Source organism: Theropithecus gelada, chromosome 3 (assembly GCF_003255815.1).
Source record: "Theropithecus gelada isolate Dixy chromosome 3, Tgel_1.0, whole genome shotgun sequence".
NCBI classification, from domain to species: Eukaryota; Metazoa; Chordata; class Mammalia; order Primates; family Cercopithecidae; genus Theropithecus; species Theropithecus gelada.
In genome coordinates this window covers 91,299,425-91,318,385 of record NC_037670.1, presented here as the reverse complement: position 1 = coordinate 91,318,385, position 18,961 = coordinate 91,299,425, and the positions used below count along the sequence as shown (strand labels likewise).

The following is an 18,961-nucleotide window of genomic DNA, read 5'->3' as shown; positions in this document are numbered from 1 at the left end:
TAGAAAAAATTTATGCACATGGAATTTTTTTAAATCCTTTCTTTAGATGTAGAAAACATTACAATGCTTCTTTTTTTTTTTCTTCCTTTTTAGGTCAGCAGCAAGGACAAGATGGAGTAAAAGTCCAGCAAGCTACTATAGCTCCTGTAACTGTAGCAGTTGGAGGAATTGCTAATGCCACGATAGGTGCTGTTAGTCCTGACCAACTCACACAAGTGCATTTGCAGCAAGGCCAGCAAACTTCTGATCAAGAGGTACAACCTGGCAAGAGGCTTCGAAGAGTTGCCTGTTCCTGTCCTAATTGTAGGGAAGGAGAAGGAAGGTAAATGCTCTGTTTTTCAACTGTGTCCATTTGGAAGGCGTAAAACAGGAGTTAAAACCAAGTAATTGGCTGGGAATGATGGTCACAAGAACCTCATTACCTTCATAGCCTAGAAGTTGATATATAATATTAGAAAGGGAATTAAGTTAGGCTATTTTAGGAATGAAATTTGAGTGGTCCTCTGCCTTGTTCCTTACACTTTAAAAATACATTTTTTCTTTCTTTTTTCTATCCCCCCCCCCCCCCCCCCCCCCCCAGATGGAGTTTCACTCTGCTGCCCAGGCTGGAGTGCAACGGTGTGATCTCGGCTCACTGCAACCTCTACTTCCCGGGTTCAAGCGATTCTCCTGCCTCAGCCTTCCGAGTAGCTGGGATTAATTATAGGCGCCCGCCACCACACCCGGCTAATTTTTGTATTTTTAGTAGAGACAGGGTTTCACCATGTCGGCCAGGATGGTCTCAAACTCCTGACCTCAGGTGATCCGCCCAGCTCAGCCCCCCAAGTGCTGGGATTACAGGTGTGAGCCACTGTGCCCAGCCCATTTTTTTTTCATAAAATTTTTACATAACTTTATTGATATAAAACTCGCTCTTACACCCTATAGTTCACCCATTTAAAGTGTAGAATTCAGTGGTTTTTAATATATTCAGAGCTGTGTAGACATGACTACAATTAATTTTAGAATGTTTTCATCATCCCCAGAATAAATTCTGTATCTTTTAAGCATCACCCCCTTATCCTCCCAACCCTTCCATCCTAAACAACTAATTTCTGTCTTTATAGATTTGTCTATTCTGGACAATTCATATAAATGGAATCGTGACTTTTGTGACTGGTTTCTTTTAGCATAATGTTTTCAAGGTTCAGCCGAATTACAGCATGATCAGTACTTCATTCCTTTTTAGGGACAAATAATATTTCTCTGTATGGATATGCAATATTTTGTTTATCCTGTCACTTGAAGGACATTTGGTTTTATCCACCCACTGACCATGATGAATAATACTGCAGTAAACATTTGTGTACAAGTGTTTATGTGGACATATGTTTTCATTTCTCTTGTATTTTTATGAAATTACCTAGAAATGGAATTTCTGGGTCATATTGTATCTCTATGTTTAACCATTTGAGGAACTTACAGATTATTTTCCAAAATGGCTGTACCATTTAACATTTCCATCAGTAGGGTATGAGGGTTCCAGTCTCTAGATCATTGCCAGTACTTGTCATTATCTGACTTTATGATTAAAGCTATCCTACTGGGTTTGAAGTGATACCTCACGGCAGTTTTGTTTTTCCCGATTACTAGTGATATTAAGCATATTTTCTTGTTCTTATTGGCCATGTTTGTATCTTTGGAGAAATATTTATTTGGATCTTTTGCCCATTTTAAATTATATTATTTTTCATTATGGAATTGTCTCTCTATATATTCTAGATACAAGTTCCTTATCAGATATATGATTTGAGAATATTGTCTCCCGGCTGGGCATGGTGGCTCACGCCTGTAATCCCAGCACTTTGGGATGCCAAGGCAGGTGGATCACCTGAGGTCAGGAGGGAGTTGGAGACCAGCCTGACCGGCATGGAGAAACCCCATCTCTACTAAAAATACAAAATTAGCCAAGCATGGTGGCGTGTGCCTGTAATCCCAGCAACTCGGGAGGCTGAGGGAGGAGAATTGCTTGAACCCAGGAGGCAGAGGTTGCGGTGAGCCGAGATCGCGCCACTGCACTCCAGCCTGGGTGAAAGAGCAAAACTCCGTCTAAAAAAAAAAAAAAAAGAAAAATATTGTCTCTCATTGTGTGAATTGTCTTTATACTTTCTTGATACTGCCTTTGCACCAAAGTTTTGATTTTGAAGTCTAGAGTTTTCTATTTTCCTTTATTGCTTCTGCTTGTGGTATTGTGTCAGAATTCATTGCCAAATCCAAAGTCATTAAGATTCCTAGGTTTTTTTGTTTTTTTTTTTTAAGATAATTTTATAGTTTTTACTCTTACATTTAGGTCTTTGATGAATTTGGGGTTAATTTTTATATGGTGTTAGGTAAGGGTTCATCAAACACCATTTGTTGAAAAGACTCTCCTTTCTCCATTGAATGTTCTTGGCACCCATGTCAAAAATTAGTTGACCATAGAACATGGATTTATTTCAGGACTTTCAATTCTATTCCATTGATCTGTATATCTGTCTTTATATCAGTACCACAGTGTCTTGAGTACTTTGGATTTGTAATAACTTTTGAAATCGAGAAATGTGAGTCCTGCAACTTTGTTATTTTTCGAAATTGTATTGACTCTTTAGGGACACTTGCAATTCCATGTGAATTTTAGAATCAGTTTGTCAATTTCTACAAAGAAGCCAGATAGTATTCTGATGGGAATTGCATTGAATCTGTAGATCACTTTGGGGACTGTTGCCTGCTTAACAATATTTCATCTTTTGGTCCATGCACATAGGAAGTATTTCTGGTTATTTAATCTTTAACTTCTTTCATCAATGGTTTATAGTTTTCAGAGTATACATTTTGTACTTTTGTTAAATTTCAATTTTATTTCTGATACTGTTATAAGTTGAATTGTTTCCTTGGTTGTTCATTACAACTGTGTAGAAATATATTTTTTAAGTGTATTAATCTTGTATCCTGCAACTTTTGCTGAACTTTCTGATTAGTTATAACAGGTTTTTTTTTTTGTTTTTTTTTTTTTTTTTTAGTGGAGTCTAATTTCTACGTTTGAGGTCATGGAATCTGTGAACAGAGATAACTTTTACTTTTTCCTTTCTACGCTGCAGGAGTTCTGTTTCTTTTTCTTACTTAATTTCTCTGTCTGGAACCTCTGGTACAATGTTGACAGTGTGCTTGTATTTTTTTTGAGGCTTTTTGCATCCATATTCATAAGAGATACGTCTGTGGTTTTCTTTTTTTGTAATGTTTTTATCTGATTTTGATAATAATACCGGCCTCATAGAATGAATTGGAAAGTATTCCCTCCAAACTGGTATTAATTCTTCAAATGTTTTGTGGAATTTACCAGTGAAGCTGTCTGTTCTTGGGCTTTTCATATGGGTAGCTTTAATTACTAATTCAGTCTGGTTGCTTGTTGTGGGTTTATTCTGATTGATTATTTGTTCCTGAGTCAGTTTTAGTATTTTGGTCCATATTTTTCTAGGAATTTGTCCATCTCATCTGAGTTACCCAAGTAATTGGCATAGAATTGTTCATGGTATTCTTTTGTAATCCTTTTTGTTTCTGTAAGGTTGGTGGTGATATCTCCTCTTTGATTTCTGATTCTAATAATTTGAGTCTTATTTTCTTGGTCAGTCTAGCTTGTTAGTTTGTTAGGTTTGCTTACTTTTCCCAAGAATCTCAATGTTTGACATTTATTCTGACCCTAAGAAGGTTCTTCACAGCCTCTTCTCACTTCTGTCTAGCGAACTAGCCAGCCTGTAGTTAAGCCTTTATTTCCAGTGAATCTGTTAGTCTTCTCCCAATTAACTGCCTTTGGAACAATCTCTACTTTTTTTGAGAGTACCCTTAGGCTTGAACTTCTTCACATTGTCTTGCAAATGAAGTCAGTTCCTTTGGGAAGAGATTTGGAGCTCTTTGTTTTATAGTGTTTCTGGGTTATGGCTCTTGAGGTAGAGGTTGAGACAGTGGCTCATTTCTCTCTGAGTGACAACTCTCCTTTAAGAGCTGAGTGCCTGGTTGCAGGGGCAGCAGTAGCCTCAGGTCTTCTCAACTGGCCTCTCCTGGCTTAGAACTTTGACTTTATGAACTATGAATGGGCCAGGTCAACAGCAACCTAGACTCCAGTATTTTCATCATGCCACATCCAAGGTAGAGCCTATGTCCCAGGGCTAAGGACTGGGTTCTGCTACACTTGCCTGGAACTTAGCAACAGGCAACCAAGAGTAAAATAAGAAATGCAGACATCTTGCCCCTCCTAGGGCCATAGCTCTCTGACCGGGAGGTGGGAAGAGTAGGAATCATATTCTTGGCTGCACCAGTGTCTAATGTTCCTGTGTGGAGGTGGGAGGAAGTAGGGAAGGAGAGAGTCTTGGTTCAAATACCACAGACTCGTGCTGTTCTTACCAATTTCTGTGAGATTTTCTTGAATAAATGTTTCTTTATTTGCTTTTAGGACCATTTCCAGAGACTTTAAATGGTATTTTTTACTTTTTTATAATTTTCTCTGGGAAACAGATCCATGAAACTCTTCACACTGTCCTGCTGGAAACGAAACTCTGCATCTTACACTTTTAACTGGATTTAGCCATCCTTTTGAAATTTTAGAGAAGTTTCAAGTGTTTTGAAAGGCTTAGAGAAATTTTTTTCCCAAGGGAAGAGCCCACTATGAAAGGAACATGAGTCCATAGTAGAGCATAAACTCGGTGAGGTTAACACATTTTCGTAGCAGTTTGGTACACAGACCTGTTTTGTTTTTTCTTTAATTGAAAATTTTCTGATTTTAGCTACAGTTATGGCATCATGATCCAACAAACCTATTCAGAGAAGTACCATTTAATTACCTTGATTCTTTCTAATTTTCCTGTAATTGTAAGTCTGTTATTTGGCAGTGTAATTAATGTTTGGTTTTTCTTTTTGCTAGAGGCAGTAATGAACCAGGAAAAAAGAAGCAACATATCTGTCATATTGAAGGATGTGGTAAAGTTTATGGCAAAACATCTCATTTACGAGCACATCTTCGCTGGCATACTGGAGAAAGACCTTTTATATGCAACTGGATGTTTTGCGGCAAAAGATTCACAAGGAGTGATGAGCTCCAGAGACATAGAAGAACCCATACAGGTTAGTTGGTTTATTTTAGGACTTGTACTTTTTACTTATTTCTTCAGTTTTTACATGTTAGTTTTAGTGATAGTTTAGCTATCACATTGGAAATATGCAAATGGAGGAGAATGCATTTACTTTAGCAGTTATATGGAAGATAGTTTAAGATGAACCTTTTTAACCTCATTTCTGAGATACGTTTTATTCTACTTTTTGTAAACTTTATCAGCATATTTATGAGACTGAGAATTTATTCCATTTGTTTATATTGTATTCTTAGCATGTTGAAATCATACATTATTTTTCATAAGTGTTTAAATGGGTGAAAAGAGTTGAATTATGATCTTAATAGGGACTTTCATTTAGTTTTTTTTTTTTTTAAACAAGTCCAGAAAATTCACCAAAGTGTCAAGAATAGTATAATAAACATCTGTCTAACAACCCTCACTCAGAATGGACAGTTGTTAATATTATATTTTCTGGGTTTTGTTTTAAATAAAGTAAAGCACTTGTAAAGTGAATATCATCTTTACCCTTTCACCTTTCAAAGACTACAGCTACTATAAGTCTAATGTGTCTAAGTTTTAGGTACACTTTTTATACTCTTTCGTATATGATTAATGGATCTACATATAAAATGTTTTGTGTGTATTATGAAATGTTACAATGTTGCAGAATTATAAATTTCACTTGTTTTGATATCTGTAAGTTTGTACATATATGTATATTTGCATATATGTATTTCCTTGAACTGCTACATAATATTTTATCACATGAGTCTACCACACTGTATTCATTCCCATACTGTTTGAGGTTATTGCTAGGGTTTTTGTGTGTGTGTGCTATCACAGACTTAGATGATGAGAACATGTATGAGAAGTGGAATTATTGGATCATAGAGAATGTATATGTTTGGTTTTGCTAGGTAATGGCTAAAGAGTCTCTACAGTGGCTATTTCACTAGCAATGATTGATAGTTTCCACTTTGTGCTCACCAGTACCCAGTAGTGTCAGGCCTTGAAAGTTTTTGTCAATCTAAAATTGTTTCTCATTTTTAAAATTTGCATTTTTCATGTTTATCCATGAGATTAAGCATCTTTCATATGTATATTGGTCATTTATGGCTTTGTTTATTATTCTGGTTCTCGTTTTTCTTTCAGAGGTTTTCCTTATTTATATGATTTGCAGGTTATACTTTTCCCTTTCAGTAAAGGACTATTGCTAGTCTTATCAGCTCAAGATTCTTTTCGTTGATGGAATGAAATGAGGATATAATTTTATTTTTCTTCCATATGGAAAACCATTTCTTAAATAGCCCGTTCTGTCTCTATTGATTGTCCTCTTTTACATAATGTCTCTTTTAAGTGTGGTTCAGTTTCTGGTTTCTGTATTTTGAAGTTTTTATCTATCTGCCAGTTCCTACACCAGTGCTCTTACTATATTAATAACTGTGGTTTTATATTAAGTCTCGACTTCTGGTTGGGCAATTTTCTTTCTTTCTTTCTCTCTTTCTTTCTTTCTTTCTCTCTCTTTCTCTCTCTTTCTTTCTTTCTCTTTCTGTCTTTCTTTCTCTCTCTCTTTTTCTTTCTTTCTTTTCTTTTTTCCCCCAGAACATCTACCCTTTTCAGAATATTTAGAATTTGGGACTCAGTATTTCATTATTGAATAAATTAATTTCAATAAATTATTGAATTATACTTTAAACCTGTACCAAGATACATGTGGCACAAAAGGAGGAATAAAACTGACATTTCTAAATTAGCTGCTATATTGTAGTCAGATATTTTGAATATATGATTTCATTCTGTTCTAACAGCAACACTGGCATAGAAATTAGCTGCATTTTAAGATTAGAAAGTAGTATTAGAAAAGAAAAATTATGAAATCTATTAAAAATGGTAAATATAAAGTTAATTTGATATACACATAAAGTAGTAATACAAATGAGTACAGATTGAGTACCCCTTATCTGAAATGCTTGGGACTAGAAATGTTTGGGTTTCGAATTTTTTCAGATTTTGCGTGTACACAATGCAATACTTTAGGGATTCATTTGTGTTTCATATGTACCTTATACATATAGACTGAAGGTGATCTTATACAATATTTTTAATAATTTTATGTGTGAAACAAAGATTGTATTAAGTACTTATGTGTGGAATTTTCTACTTGTGGAATCATGTCAACACTCAAAAAGTTTCAGATTTTGGAGCAATTTGGATTTTAGATTTTTGTATTAGGGATGCTCACCCTGTGTTAGTATAGCGTCGCAATCCCTGAAAAAGTTAGCATTATAGTAAAGCTATGAATTTTAATTTTAAAAAAGATAATTTGAATTCTTTCTGTATAGTACTGTACCACACCATTGACGTTTTCAAATATGATTGATTAAAAGTTAATCCCATACCAATTGTTGACATCTGTTTTAGAAAAATACTCTACTATTTATGTCTGTATGAAAGGATGTAGTGTTTCCACCCCAGATTAGCAGTGGGATAAATTAGGAAAGCTAAGAAAATTTGCTGCTTTGTTTGATTTGGAACCTTACAAAATGATTGCATCATTTTGTCTGAGAAATGATGAATTGGTAAAGTCCCTCTCTCTTACATATCCACACACTTGCAGATACACAAAACAAATTTATTCAATAATTTACATATACATATACTTCAAAACCACATGTTATGATTTCGGGCATATCTTTAAAAAAAAAAGATTCACACCATTGTTATCATCTACTGGATTGACAATTCATAATCGAATATACTTTAAGCTTACTTTCAGTGGTTCAGACATCTTAAATATACATAAAATTGTTTAATTAAAACAGGTTGACACTAAAAAATATTAAGTTTAATATCACTAAACATTGTTACTTTTAAAGATTTAACACAGTAAATCCTAAGTGTTTGTTAAATTTGTCTAAAAGAATATGAAAAACATATTTTGAAATAAGTATTGATTAAGCATTTAATATGTTAAGTTGAAAGCCTTAACCATTCGTAGCAAGAACTATGCTTTATTTGATGTCTAACCACTACTATAAATAGAAACTTACTGACTTGGCTATGAATGAATGGAGTTATTTGTATTCACTGCTGAAAATAGTGATCTGTTTGCTGTTTAAAAAATTTTAAAAGGTTTTCAAAACAATACATGCGTATGGTATTTAAAAATCACAGAAGAGCTTACTGTAGTAAGGAGGCTGTTTGCCCCACCCCTGTCCTGCTTTCCAGAGAAAATCATACCTAACTATTTTAACTATTTTTTGCTTTTTTGTTCTTTCTAGGATGACTGCCACGTATCTAAATCATATACTTATATGCTGTTATTTATTGGTCTATCAATATTTGATACTATCTATTGAGTTCTTTCATTTAGAATTGAAGATTTACTTCACTTTGCACCATCTGAAGACATTAAGATTCCTTTGAAAAACTGTGTGCAGGCCAGACAGACATTCTCTCTTAACTCACCACTCTGTTTCCAATAGAGTTAGACTATGTCTTTTTTTTTCTTGTATTGTTTAACTTTACCTGAAATAATCTTTAGTTATTTCAAGTTTTTAAGAACAATGTGGATTCCATTCACATTTTCCTTTTCCTTTTTTCTGGAACCTTCCATCTTTCTAATGAAAACAGTTTTTTCTGTAGACCTGTTGCATGGGTATTATCTTGAGATTTTTCTTCTCTGTTCATTTGGATCTCATATTGGTTCTCAAGATCTCATGTTTTCATTTTTCTTAGTCTACTCTCTTCATTGCTGGAAAACGTGCTGAAGTGCTGAAATACAAAAAGTATGGGGAAGTAAATTTGTCTGAAGAGTTCTTTATTTTGTCTTTCTGCTTAATTTGGTTGTTTGACTAATACAGTAGTCTAGATTGAAAATTATATTCTCTTAAAACATTGTCACAGCTCTATTGTTTTCTTTCATATGTTTTATCAACAAGAGGTTTGTTATTTTTTTTTTTCCTGTAGGTGACCTGATTTCTCCCCTGCAACTTTATTTTTATTTTGAAATAATTTTACTCTTAGAGAAGAGTTGCAAAGGTAGCATAGAGTTCTCATATCATTCACCAAGTTTCCCTTAATGTAAACTTCTTGTATAACCACAGTACCTTATGAAAATTAAGAAATTAACATTGTTACAATACTACTAATTACACTTTCCACCAATATACCTTTTATTTTCCAGGATTCAGTCTGGAATAACACGCTGCATTTGTTTGTCATGTTTCCTTAGTCTCCTGCAATCCATGACTTTTCCTAGTCCTTGTCTTTTATCACCTGGACACATTTGAACGTTAGTGGGTTCTGTATTTTTAGAATGACTCTCAATTTGGGTTTGTCTAATGTTTTCTAATGATTAGACTAAGGTTGTGAATTGTCATGAGAAGAATAGCACATTACTGTCTTTCTCATCACATCATATAAGAGGAGGTATGTAATGTGACTATCTCATTATTGGTGATGTTAACCCTGATGCATTGGTTAATGTAGAGTGTGCCACATTTCTTCACTGTAAAGTTACGGTTTCTCTCTTTCCATATTGTTTGTTAGAAGCAAGTCACTAAATTCAGTCCACATTCAAGGGGAACAGAATTAAGCTTCACCTTCTGAAGGGAGAAGTAGCGAAGAATTTGTGGACATATGTTAAAACCACCACAATAATTACTATTTTAGAGGAGTTTGGGGGGCTTTTTTACAAATAAAATACTAAAGCTTCACTTTTAGCATGCCTCAGTGGATCTTGCCTGCAGCAGTTATTACTGTGATGTTTTAAAGGTCATTTTCAATTTTCCTTGTTCTTTGTACCACTTATACTTTCTTCTCCAATTATTTATTTATGCAATCATTTATTTACATTGGTATGGTCTCATGAGTATTTCTTTTGTTCTTTGGGTTACAATTCAATACTATCATTTTCTTGCTCAAATTGTTTCACCTTTGGCCATTGGAAGGTCTTTCACATTATTTCCTGTGTCTTCTTGAAGTGCCCCTGTTTTGTTTTTAACTCTAAGGGCACCTTATAATCTGTGGTGGTCTGCTAATTTCATAATGATGTATCTTAAGAATAGGTTTTTATTTGTTGTGCTAATGAGTTGTACTCTGGGCCACCTTTCTCTCTCTCTCTCTCTCTCTCTGTCTCTCTGTCTCTCTGTCTCTCTCTCTCTCGGCTCTTAGTAGACATATTTTGGAATCTCTAGGTTGATATTTTTTTTGGTCTTACAACTTTTCTCTTACATATTTTGTCTCTTTACCATTTTATTTTCCATGAAATTTCTTAACTTTACCTTCAGATATTTCTATTGAATTGCATTTTGATTTCCAGTAGAGCATTCCATCATTGTTGGTGGGTTTGGTTTTGTTTTGTTTTGTTTTACTGTATCTTGTTCTTACTGTATGAATGCAGGTACTTACTGAAATTATCTGAGTTTTTAATCTAGAACTTTATGTTTCTTCCAGGATGATTTGTCTGTATCTTGCTTTTTCCAGTGTTGTAGGCGTTCCTGAATTGTCTAGTGATTCTTGGTTTTTGTTCAAGTTGATGATGATGGTGGTGGTGGTGGTGATTTGATGAAACCTTAAGTGAAAGATTTTGAAAACTTTATGAGCTAGTATTTTTGAGACAGAGTCTTTCTCTGTCACCCAGGCTGGAGTTCACTGGCACCATCACAGCTCACTGCAACCTCCTCCACCTCCCAGGCTCAGGTGATCCTCACACCTCAGCCTTCTGAGTAGTTGGGACCACAGGTGCACACCACCACACCTGGCTGATTTTCATAATTTTTGCAGAGACATATTTTCTCGGTGTTGCCCAGGCTGGTCTTGAACTCCTGAGCTCAAGCAATCCATCCTCTTCAGCCTCCCACAGTGTTGGGGTTATAGGTGTAAACCACTGCCTCTGCCGAGCTAGTGGCTTTTATTTTAGACAACTGGGTGGGACACTGTGTTACACTGGAAGTTGCCTAATTACCAAAATACAATAATATGCTGTGCAGCCCCAATTTTTTGATAGTATAGTCTATGTACGGACTTTAATTTTCTGTTTTATGTTCCATGTCTCCCACCCAGCAGAAGACACATTAACTCTTCTAGAACATATTCTCTTCCTTGATAATTTCTATTCTAGTTTGCAGACATTTGATACAATCATTCTTTTGTTGATGGACTTCTTTTCCTTTTTTTTTTTTTTTGTTGTTGTTGTAGATTTAACCCTTTTATGCCTTTGCTATTATTTGAATGGGTGTCTCAGTGGGGAGAATAAATAAACAGATGTAATCGTGCTGCTCTCTTAAACTTTAAAGGGTTACATTTATCCAGGTGCAGTGGTGCACACCTATAGCCCCAGCTACTCAGGAGGCTGAGGCGGGAGAACTGCTTGTGCTAGGAGTTCGAGGTTGTAGTGCCTGTGATCCCATGAATAGCCGCTGCACTCCAGTCTGGGCAATATAACGAGATCCTGTCTCTTAAAAAAAAAAACTACCTTAACTTGGAAATACTAGAATGGTATAACTAATGGATAATGTCTATAATAAGATGTCATATAGATATGCACACTTTATGTTACATGTGTTAATATCGTGTACTTTGTGAATATTTTATTGTAGATACTTTGCCTACTTACTGGACTGTTTTGTTTGCCATTCATAGTCCGCTTAGCAGTAAGGCAATCTAGGAATGATTTTTAGTAACTAGTGTTATAGGGAGGTTACATCTTTAACCATACCTCAAATTCTTTTTCACCAGCTAAGAAAAAATCTTTTTCAGAAGAGTCCCTAAAAAATCTTGTGCACCTCAATATAGGTTCTGTATGATGACTGAGAGTTTTAGCCAGGATACAATTTTATATAAAGTTAAATGTATTTATAATTGTATCAATAATTATAAACTTAAGTGGAAATGAAACAGATTCTGTAAAATTCATTTGGGAATGAAACTTCCATTTTTTTTTAACAAAATAAGGAATATTTGATCAAAACAGATGAAACAGAAAACTCCATCAATTGCATTGATGTTTTCTCCCAGAATTTTGTTGTTTTTGTTGCTGCTGAGACCATATCACTCTGTCAGCCAGGCTAGAACGCAGTGATGTGATCATAGCTCACTTCAGCCTTGACCTCCTGGGCTCAAGCAATCCTCCCACCTCAGCCTCCTGAGTAGCTGGGACTTACAGGCCCACACCACTACACCCAGCTAATTTTTTTTTTTTATTTTTTTTATTTATTTATTTATTTTTTGGTAAAGATGGGGTTTTGCTGTGTTGGCCAGGCTGGTCTTAAACTCCTAGCCTCAAGTGATCCTCCCACCTCAGCCTCTCAAAGTACTGGGATTATAGGTGTGAGCCACAGTGCCCATCCCCAGAATTTTCTTATATAAATGTTCTAATTAGTATGTGAAACAGTCAGACCTGTTGTCCTTTGAGTCTACTGTCGGCCAAAATGGACCAAGTTATCTACAACTTGTGTGTTCCATTTACTACACCAAAAACTCTGGACAAGTTTACTTATTTGCTTTCTTAAGTATCTAAATGAGGACAGTGAAAAGCAAACTATAGCAGGCAATTGAAAAATGAATTCAAAACTTGAATTTGAATAACGGTGTATCATATGTGTTCATTTCATTGAGATCTTTTTCCCTCCTTTGTCTCCCAGGTTTGACCCTGTGGGCACTGCATAGGAGGTACAGGTAGCAAACAATCTAAGAGAAACCTCTTGTATCTAGCCAGAAAAGCAAGAAAAGGGGCCTTTGTGCTCCTTTTGCAGATTACACTGAAATAGTAGCAGCATAGGCACCAAAAAAACTCTAGAAAATACCCATATCTCTGGCTAGAGGAAGTAGAAGATAGAGACTGTTTTTCAACAAATCTGAGGGAAATCAACACCATTTTTCTGTCTTGCCACTTCTACTCTAAATGTGATCCCAGTCGTGGTATAAGTGCAGAACATTATGGGAGCCCCCAGTAACTTGGCTTTTCTAGTCGGAAGAACTAGAAAGAGAGACAACTGCAGGTGGGAAAGGCATAGGGGAAATTTTGAGAGCGATATAAAAGATGCTCCCTAATTCTATGTGTGGATCAAAAGAAGTCCTGGGTTCAGCCTTGCACTGGACTCAACCTTGAGCATTGTGTGCACAACACAGACACAAAGAACCACAGCCAAGGCCTCAAGAACTGAACATCTTAAAAACCACCATCCAATTCCCAGCATGCGCTGAGCACAGACAAAAAGCATAACAAAGTCTTTGAAAAGTGAATTAATGTTGGAACTGCTGCTCAAAGAGGGCAAGATGGAACTTTTAGTCTGAACCTAAGTAGGTTGAGTGCCTGCTAAAACGAAAACATTCTCCGGAGGATTTTTAACAGGACCTAAAATCTCTACAATATAATGTCCAAAATGTCCAGGATACAATCCAAAATTACTCAACATACTAATAGCCACGTAAAGCTGACTTTTTATTAAGAGAGAAGATAACAGATGTCAAGATGATCTAGATTTTGGAATTATCAGATAACACCTTTAAAGTGGCTCTTATAACCATGATCCTTGGACTAAAGATAAGTGTGACTGAAATGAATGGAAAGGCAGATGTTTTTAGCAGAGAAATCTGCTATAAAATCTATAAAAAAGAACTAAATAGAAATTTTAGAACTAGAAAAATACAATATTAAAAATAAGTTTATCAGATGCTCAGTAGCTAAGTGGAGATAATAGAGGAAAGAGTCAGTGAGATTGAAGATAGACCACTGGAAGTTATAAAGTCTGAAGAACTGAAAGGAAGATTGGGGGGGGTCAGAAAAAAACTGGATTGCATGGATCTGTGGGACAATAATAAAAGGTCTAAAATTTGTGTCATTGGGCTCCCAGAAGGAGAGGAAAAATACTGCTGTAAGACAAAATGTGAAGAAATAATGCCTGGGACTTCCCATGTTAGGTATAAATTATAGATTCAAGAAGTTCATTGAATCCCTAACAGAAACTGAAAGAAAACCATATCATATCATATATTGTAATCAATCTGCTATAAATCAAAGATAAAGAAAAAATCTTTAAAGAAGCCAGAATAGAATGACACATTATATACAGGGGAACAAAAATTCAAATTATGGCAGATTTCTTCTTAGAAACTGTGGAGGACAGAGGAAAAAAAGAACTATCAACTCACCATTTTATGTCCAAGGAAAATATCCTCAGAACAGTATAGTAACAAGAGCAAAATAAACTTTCAAAGGAAAACTAAGAGAATTTGCTGCTATCGGATCTACCCCAAAGAAATGCCAAGGAAGTTCTTCAAGGTAAAAATAAATTATACCAGAGATAAATTTGAAATTAAATAATGAAGGAAGGGCAAAACATAAAAATAAATAGTCTTCTCTGTTTTCTCAGCCATTTGCCAAAATAAATGCTAAATACCTGGGTAAATAGAGCAGACTGTTTTTCTTCTGCTGAAATTCTTTAACATATGTCTATTTACAGTAAAAAAAATAAAAATAAAAATTGGTAGATTGTCATTGTATGTTGATGTAATACATATGGCCAATATAACAGAAAGGGAGGGTAAGGAAGCCAGTAGTTGAAAAGCTGCTTTGTGTACTCTGAAAATATAGAAGTTGTTATGTATATTTTGAAAAGTTAGATGTATATTGTATACCAACCACTGCAGAGAGGGTGGGGAGGAGATACTCACCTAAATATCTCCTGTATATAGGACTGATAAGTTATTATAGACTTTAACAATTTTGTAAATTAAATGAGAATACTAAACAACATTCAAATACAGGTTGAGAATCTCTAATTCACAATGCTCCAAAATCTGAAACTTTTTCAGCACCAGCATGACACTCAAAAGAAATTGTCATTGGAGTGTTTTGTTTTTAAATTTAGGATGCTTAGTCAGTATGTATTCTGCAAATATTCAAATATCTGAAAAAAAAAAAAAAAAACATCAAAAATCTGAAACACTTATAGGCCCAAGCATTTCAGGTAAGGGGTACTTGACTGTAATCTGGAAAAAAAAAATGGAGAAAAGGGAAAACAGAAGCATGAAAAACAGACTATTTGAAAACAGGTGATAAAATGATAGACTTACAATCTAATCAAATCAATCATTACACTAATTGCAAGTAGTATAAATTATACTAATCTAAAGGGAGATATTGTCAAATGACATTTTTAAAAAGGATCCAACTATATACTCTGGATAAAGAGAGTATCTGGATAATACTCCACTTTAAAGAATATCCCAGCAGAATATGTATTTTATTCAAGAGCACATGGAACATTCACAGAGGTAGACCATATTCTGGACCATGAAACACTCCTTAACAAATTTAAAAGAATAAAAATCAGACTGGCATGGTGGCTCATGCCTGTAATCCCAGCACTTTGGGAGGCCAAGGCAGGTGGATCACCTGAGGTCAGGAGTTTGAGACCAGCCTGGCCAACATGGTAAAACCCCATCTCTACTAAAAATACAAAAATTAGCCAGACATGGTGGCATGCGTCTGTAGTCCTACCTAATTGGAAGGCTGGGACAGGAGAACTGCTTGATCCCTGGAGGTGGAAGTTACAGTGAGCTAAGATTGCGCCATTGCACTCCAACCTGGATGACAGAGTGAGATACCATCTGGAAAAAAAAAAAATCATACAAAGTATGTTCTTAGATCATTAAGCTAGAAATCAAATAACAAAAATATCTAGGAAATCCCTAAATATATAGAAATAAAACAACACATGGGCCAAGAAAATGTTTCAAGGGAAATTAGAAAATATTTCCAATTAAATGAAAATACACCATAAAATTTGTGGGATGCAGGTAAAGCAGTGCTTAGAGGAAATTCATAGCATTAAATGCTTTTATTGGTAAAAAGTAAAGGTCTTCTGTCAATAATCTAAACTTCCACCTTAGGAAACTAGAAAATGAAGAGCCAATTAAATTCAAAACAAGAAGTTGAGAAATAATAAAGAGTAGAAATAAAAAGAATGCTATGCATAACTCTACAACCTAAATTTGAGAACTTAGATAAAATGGAATAACTCCTTGAAAGATACAAGCTACCAACACTGGCTCAAGAAGAAATAGATACCATGAATGCTCCTATATCTGTTAAAGAAATCAGGTTTGTAATTTTAAACTTTTGAGAAAGAAAACTCTGGGCCCATATGGTTTCATTGACAAATTCTACCATTTAAGGAATAAATAATACCAAATTCTACAATCTCTTTCAGAAATAAGGAACACTTCTCAGCTTATTCTATGAGGCTCACATTATCATGATACCAAAGAAAAGAAAACTTAGACCAATATCATAAGTATAGTTGTCAAAATTCTTAACAAAATATTAGCAAATCCAGCAATATATAAAAGGATAATGCATTGTTATGTAGTATGGTTTATTCCAAGAATGAAAAGCTGTTTGAATATTTGAAAAAGTCAGTGTAATTCACTAATAATGACAAAAGAAGAAAAAAAACCACATGACAGCAAACACACAATATTTGGCAAAATTCTGCATATATTTCTGTAAAAATTCTCAGCAAACTAAGAGTTGAAGGAAACATCATTAACCAGGTAAAGGGCATTTGCTAAAATCTACAGTTAATGTTATACTTAATGATGAAGGACCTATTGCTTCCCTGTAGAATCAGGAACAAGGTAAAGACATCTGATTTTATCATTCTTATTCACCGTCGTACTGGAATTTCTACCCAGTGCAGGAAAGCAGGAAAATGTCATAAAAGACATACAGATTCTAATGCAAGAAATAAAACTATCTTTATCTGCAAACACCAGGTCGTCTGTATAACAAATCTGTGGTGCCTACCAAAAAGCTTTTGAACTAGTGAGTTTGGCAAGGTTGCCAGATACAAGATAAATGTACAACAGTGAATTGTATTTCTACATACTAGCAGTGAACAACTGGATATAAGTAGTATATAAAAACAGTGCCATTTGTAATATGGTGAAAACAGTGAAAACATTTTGCCATAAATCTAACAAAATATATGCAAGATATGTAAGCTAAAACTAAAACATTGATGAAAGAATGTAATGAAGAACTACGTTAATGCAGAGATACCCATTGCGTTCAAGGATTGGATGGCCCAATATTGTTTCCATGTAATTTCTCTCCAAACATATCTACAGATTCAGTATAATCCTTCTCGTAATTCCAGCAGCATTTTTGTAGATAACAAACTGATTCTAAAATTATATGAAGGCAAAGCAATTGGAATAGCCAAAACAATTTCAAAAATAGCATAATTGGCTGATTTACACTGCATAATTTTAGGTATTCCTGTAAAGCTACACTAATCAACACTGTGTGGTTTTGAAGGACACATAGATAAGTAAGACAGAATATAGAGTCCAGAAATTCCCCTCCACACACAGGATGCAAAAACAATTCAGTAGAGAAAAACTAGTCTTTTCAATAAATGGTATGGAAGAGTTAGCCATATGCAAAACCTTTGACCTATGTTTCTCAAGTCTTTTACAAAAACGAACTCCAAATGATTCAGAGACTTAAATCCAAACCCTAAAACAACAAAGCTTTTTGAATAAAATATAGGACAAAATCTTTGCAACCTTGAGATAGGCTACGAGTGCTTTAACACAACCCCAAAAGCATAATCCATAAAAGAAAAATCAGTAAATGGGACTTGATGAAAACTTAAAACTTTTGCTCTGTGGTGGATCCTGTTAAGAGAATGAAAACACAAGATACAGACTGGGAGAAAGTATTTGAAAATCACATATCCGACAAAGTACTTTTATGCTGAACACCTTAAGTTTTAAACTCAGTGTGAACAAACTTAACGTTTTTGTTTTGTTTTGTTTTGTTTTTTTTAATGAGCAAAGAATTTGACACTTCACCAAAGAACATATATATGTGACAGAAAAGCACATGAAAAGATATCTGACATATATTATCAAGGAAATGGAAAATCCACAATGAAATATTACTGTACACTTATTAGAATGGCTAAAATCAAAGCAAGAACCATGAGAACATGGTAACTGCAAGTACTGGTGAGGATGCAGAGCAATTGGAATTCTCAAATATTGCTGGTGGTAATGCAAAATGACACACTGCCTTTGGAAACCAGTTTGGCATTTTCTTATAAACGTACAATTACCATATGATCTAGCAAATCTAATCCTGAGTATTTACCCAAGAGAACTAAGAACTGTGTTCACACAAAAAAGCTATGATTGTGCATGTGTGTGTAGAGCAGATTTATTTATTTATTACTCAAAATTGGAAGTAACCCAAATGTCCTTCAACTGGTGAATGGATAAAAATACCCATATATTGGAGTGCTCCCCAACATAAAGGAATGAATTATTAATAAACAGCCACATGGATGAAACTCAGATGCATTATGCTAAGTGAAAGATCTCAGAATCAAAAGACTGCATAATATATGATATCATTTATATGATATTCTGAAAAAATCAAAACTATAAGGACAGAGAACAGATTTGTGTTTTCTAGGGCATAGCAAGGAGGAGGGAGAGTTCAACTACAAAGAGACACTACAAAGGAATTTTTGGAAGTGATAGTAACTCTTCTGTGTTTTTATTTTGGTGGCAATTATGTGACTGAATGCATTTGTCAAAACTCATAGAATTCTATACCAAAAAAATGAATTTTACTGTATATAAATTAAAACATAAATGTCAAAAAGTGGAAACAAACTCATTTTGAGAGACTGCAATGTAAAAAGGGAGAGAGATTTACTATTTTATATTTTAAGAATTCAAAACAGTTTTCTGTTAAGCCTCATGTGCATGCCTCAGTATCAGGCAAACACTTCTGTTAACTCTGCCAAGGATAATAGGAT

The 18,961-nt window shown here is 34.7% G+C and overlaps 1 protein-coding gene across 3 annotated transcripts in view; it reads left to right on the top strand.

Moving 5' to 3' along the window:
- Window positions 1–18,961, top strand: part of SP4 (Sp4 transcription factor) — an 83,356-nt gene that overhangs the window by 46,729 nt on the left and 17,666 nt on the right. For all 3 annotated transcript variants that reach the window (XM_025379785.1, XM_025379786.1, XM_025379784.1), the window contains exons 4-5: window positions 94–322; window positions 4,934–5,133. In XM_025379785.1, the coding sequence (XP_025235570.1) occupies window positions 94–322; window positions 4,934–5,133 (429 nt within the window). The remainder of the gene's footprint in view (window positions 1–93; window positions 323–4,933; window positions 5,134–18,961) is intronic.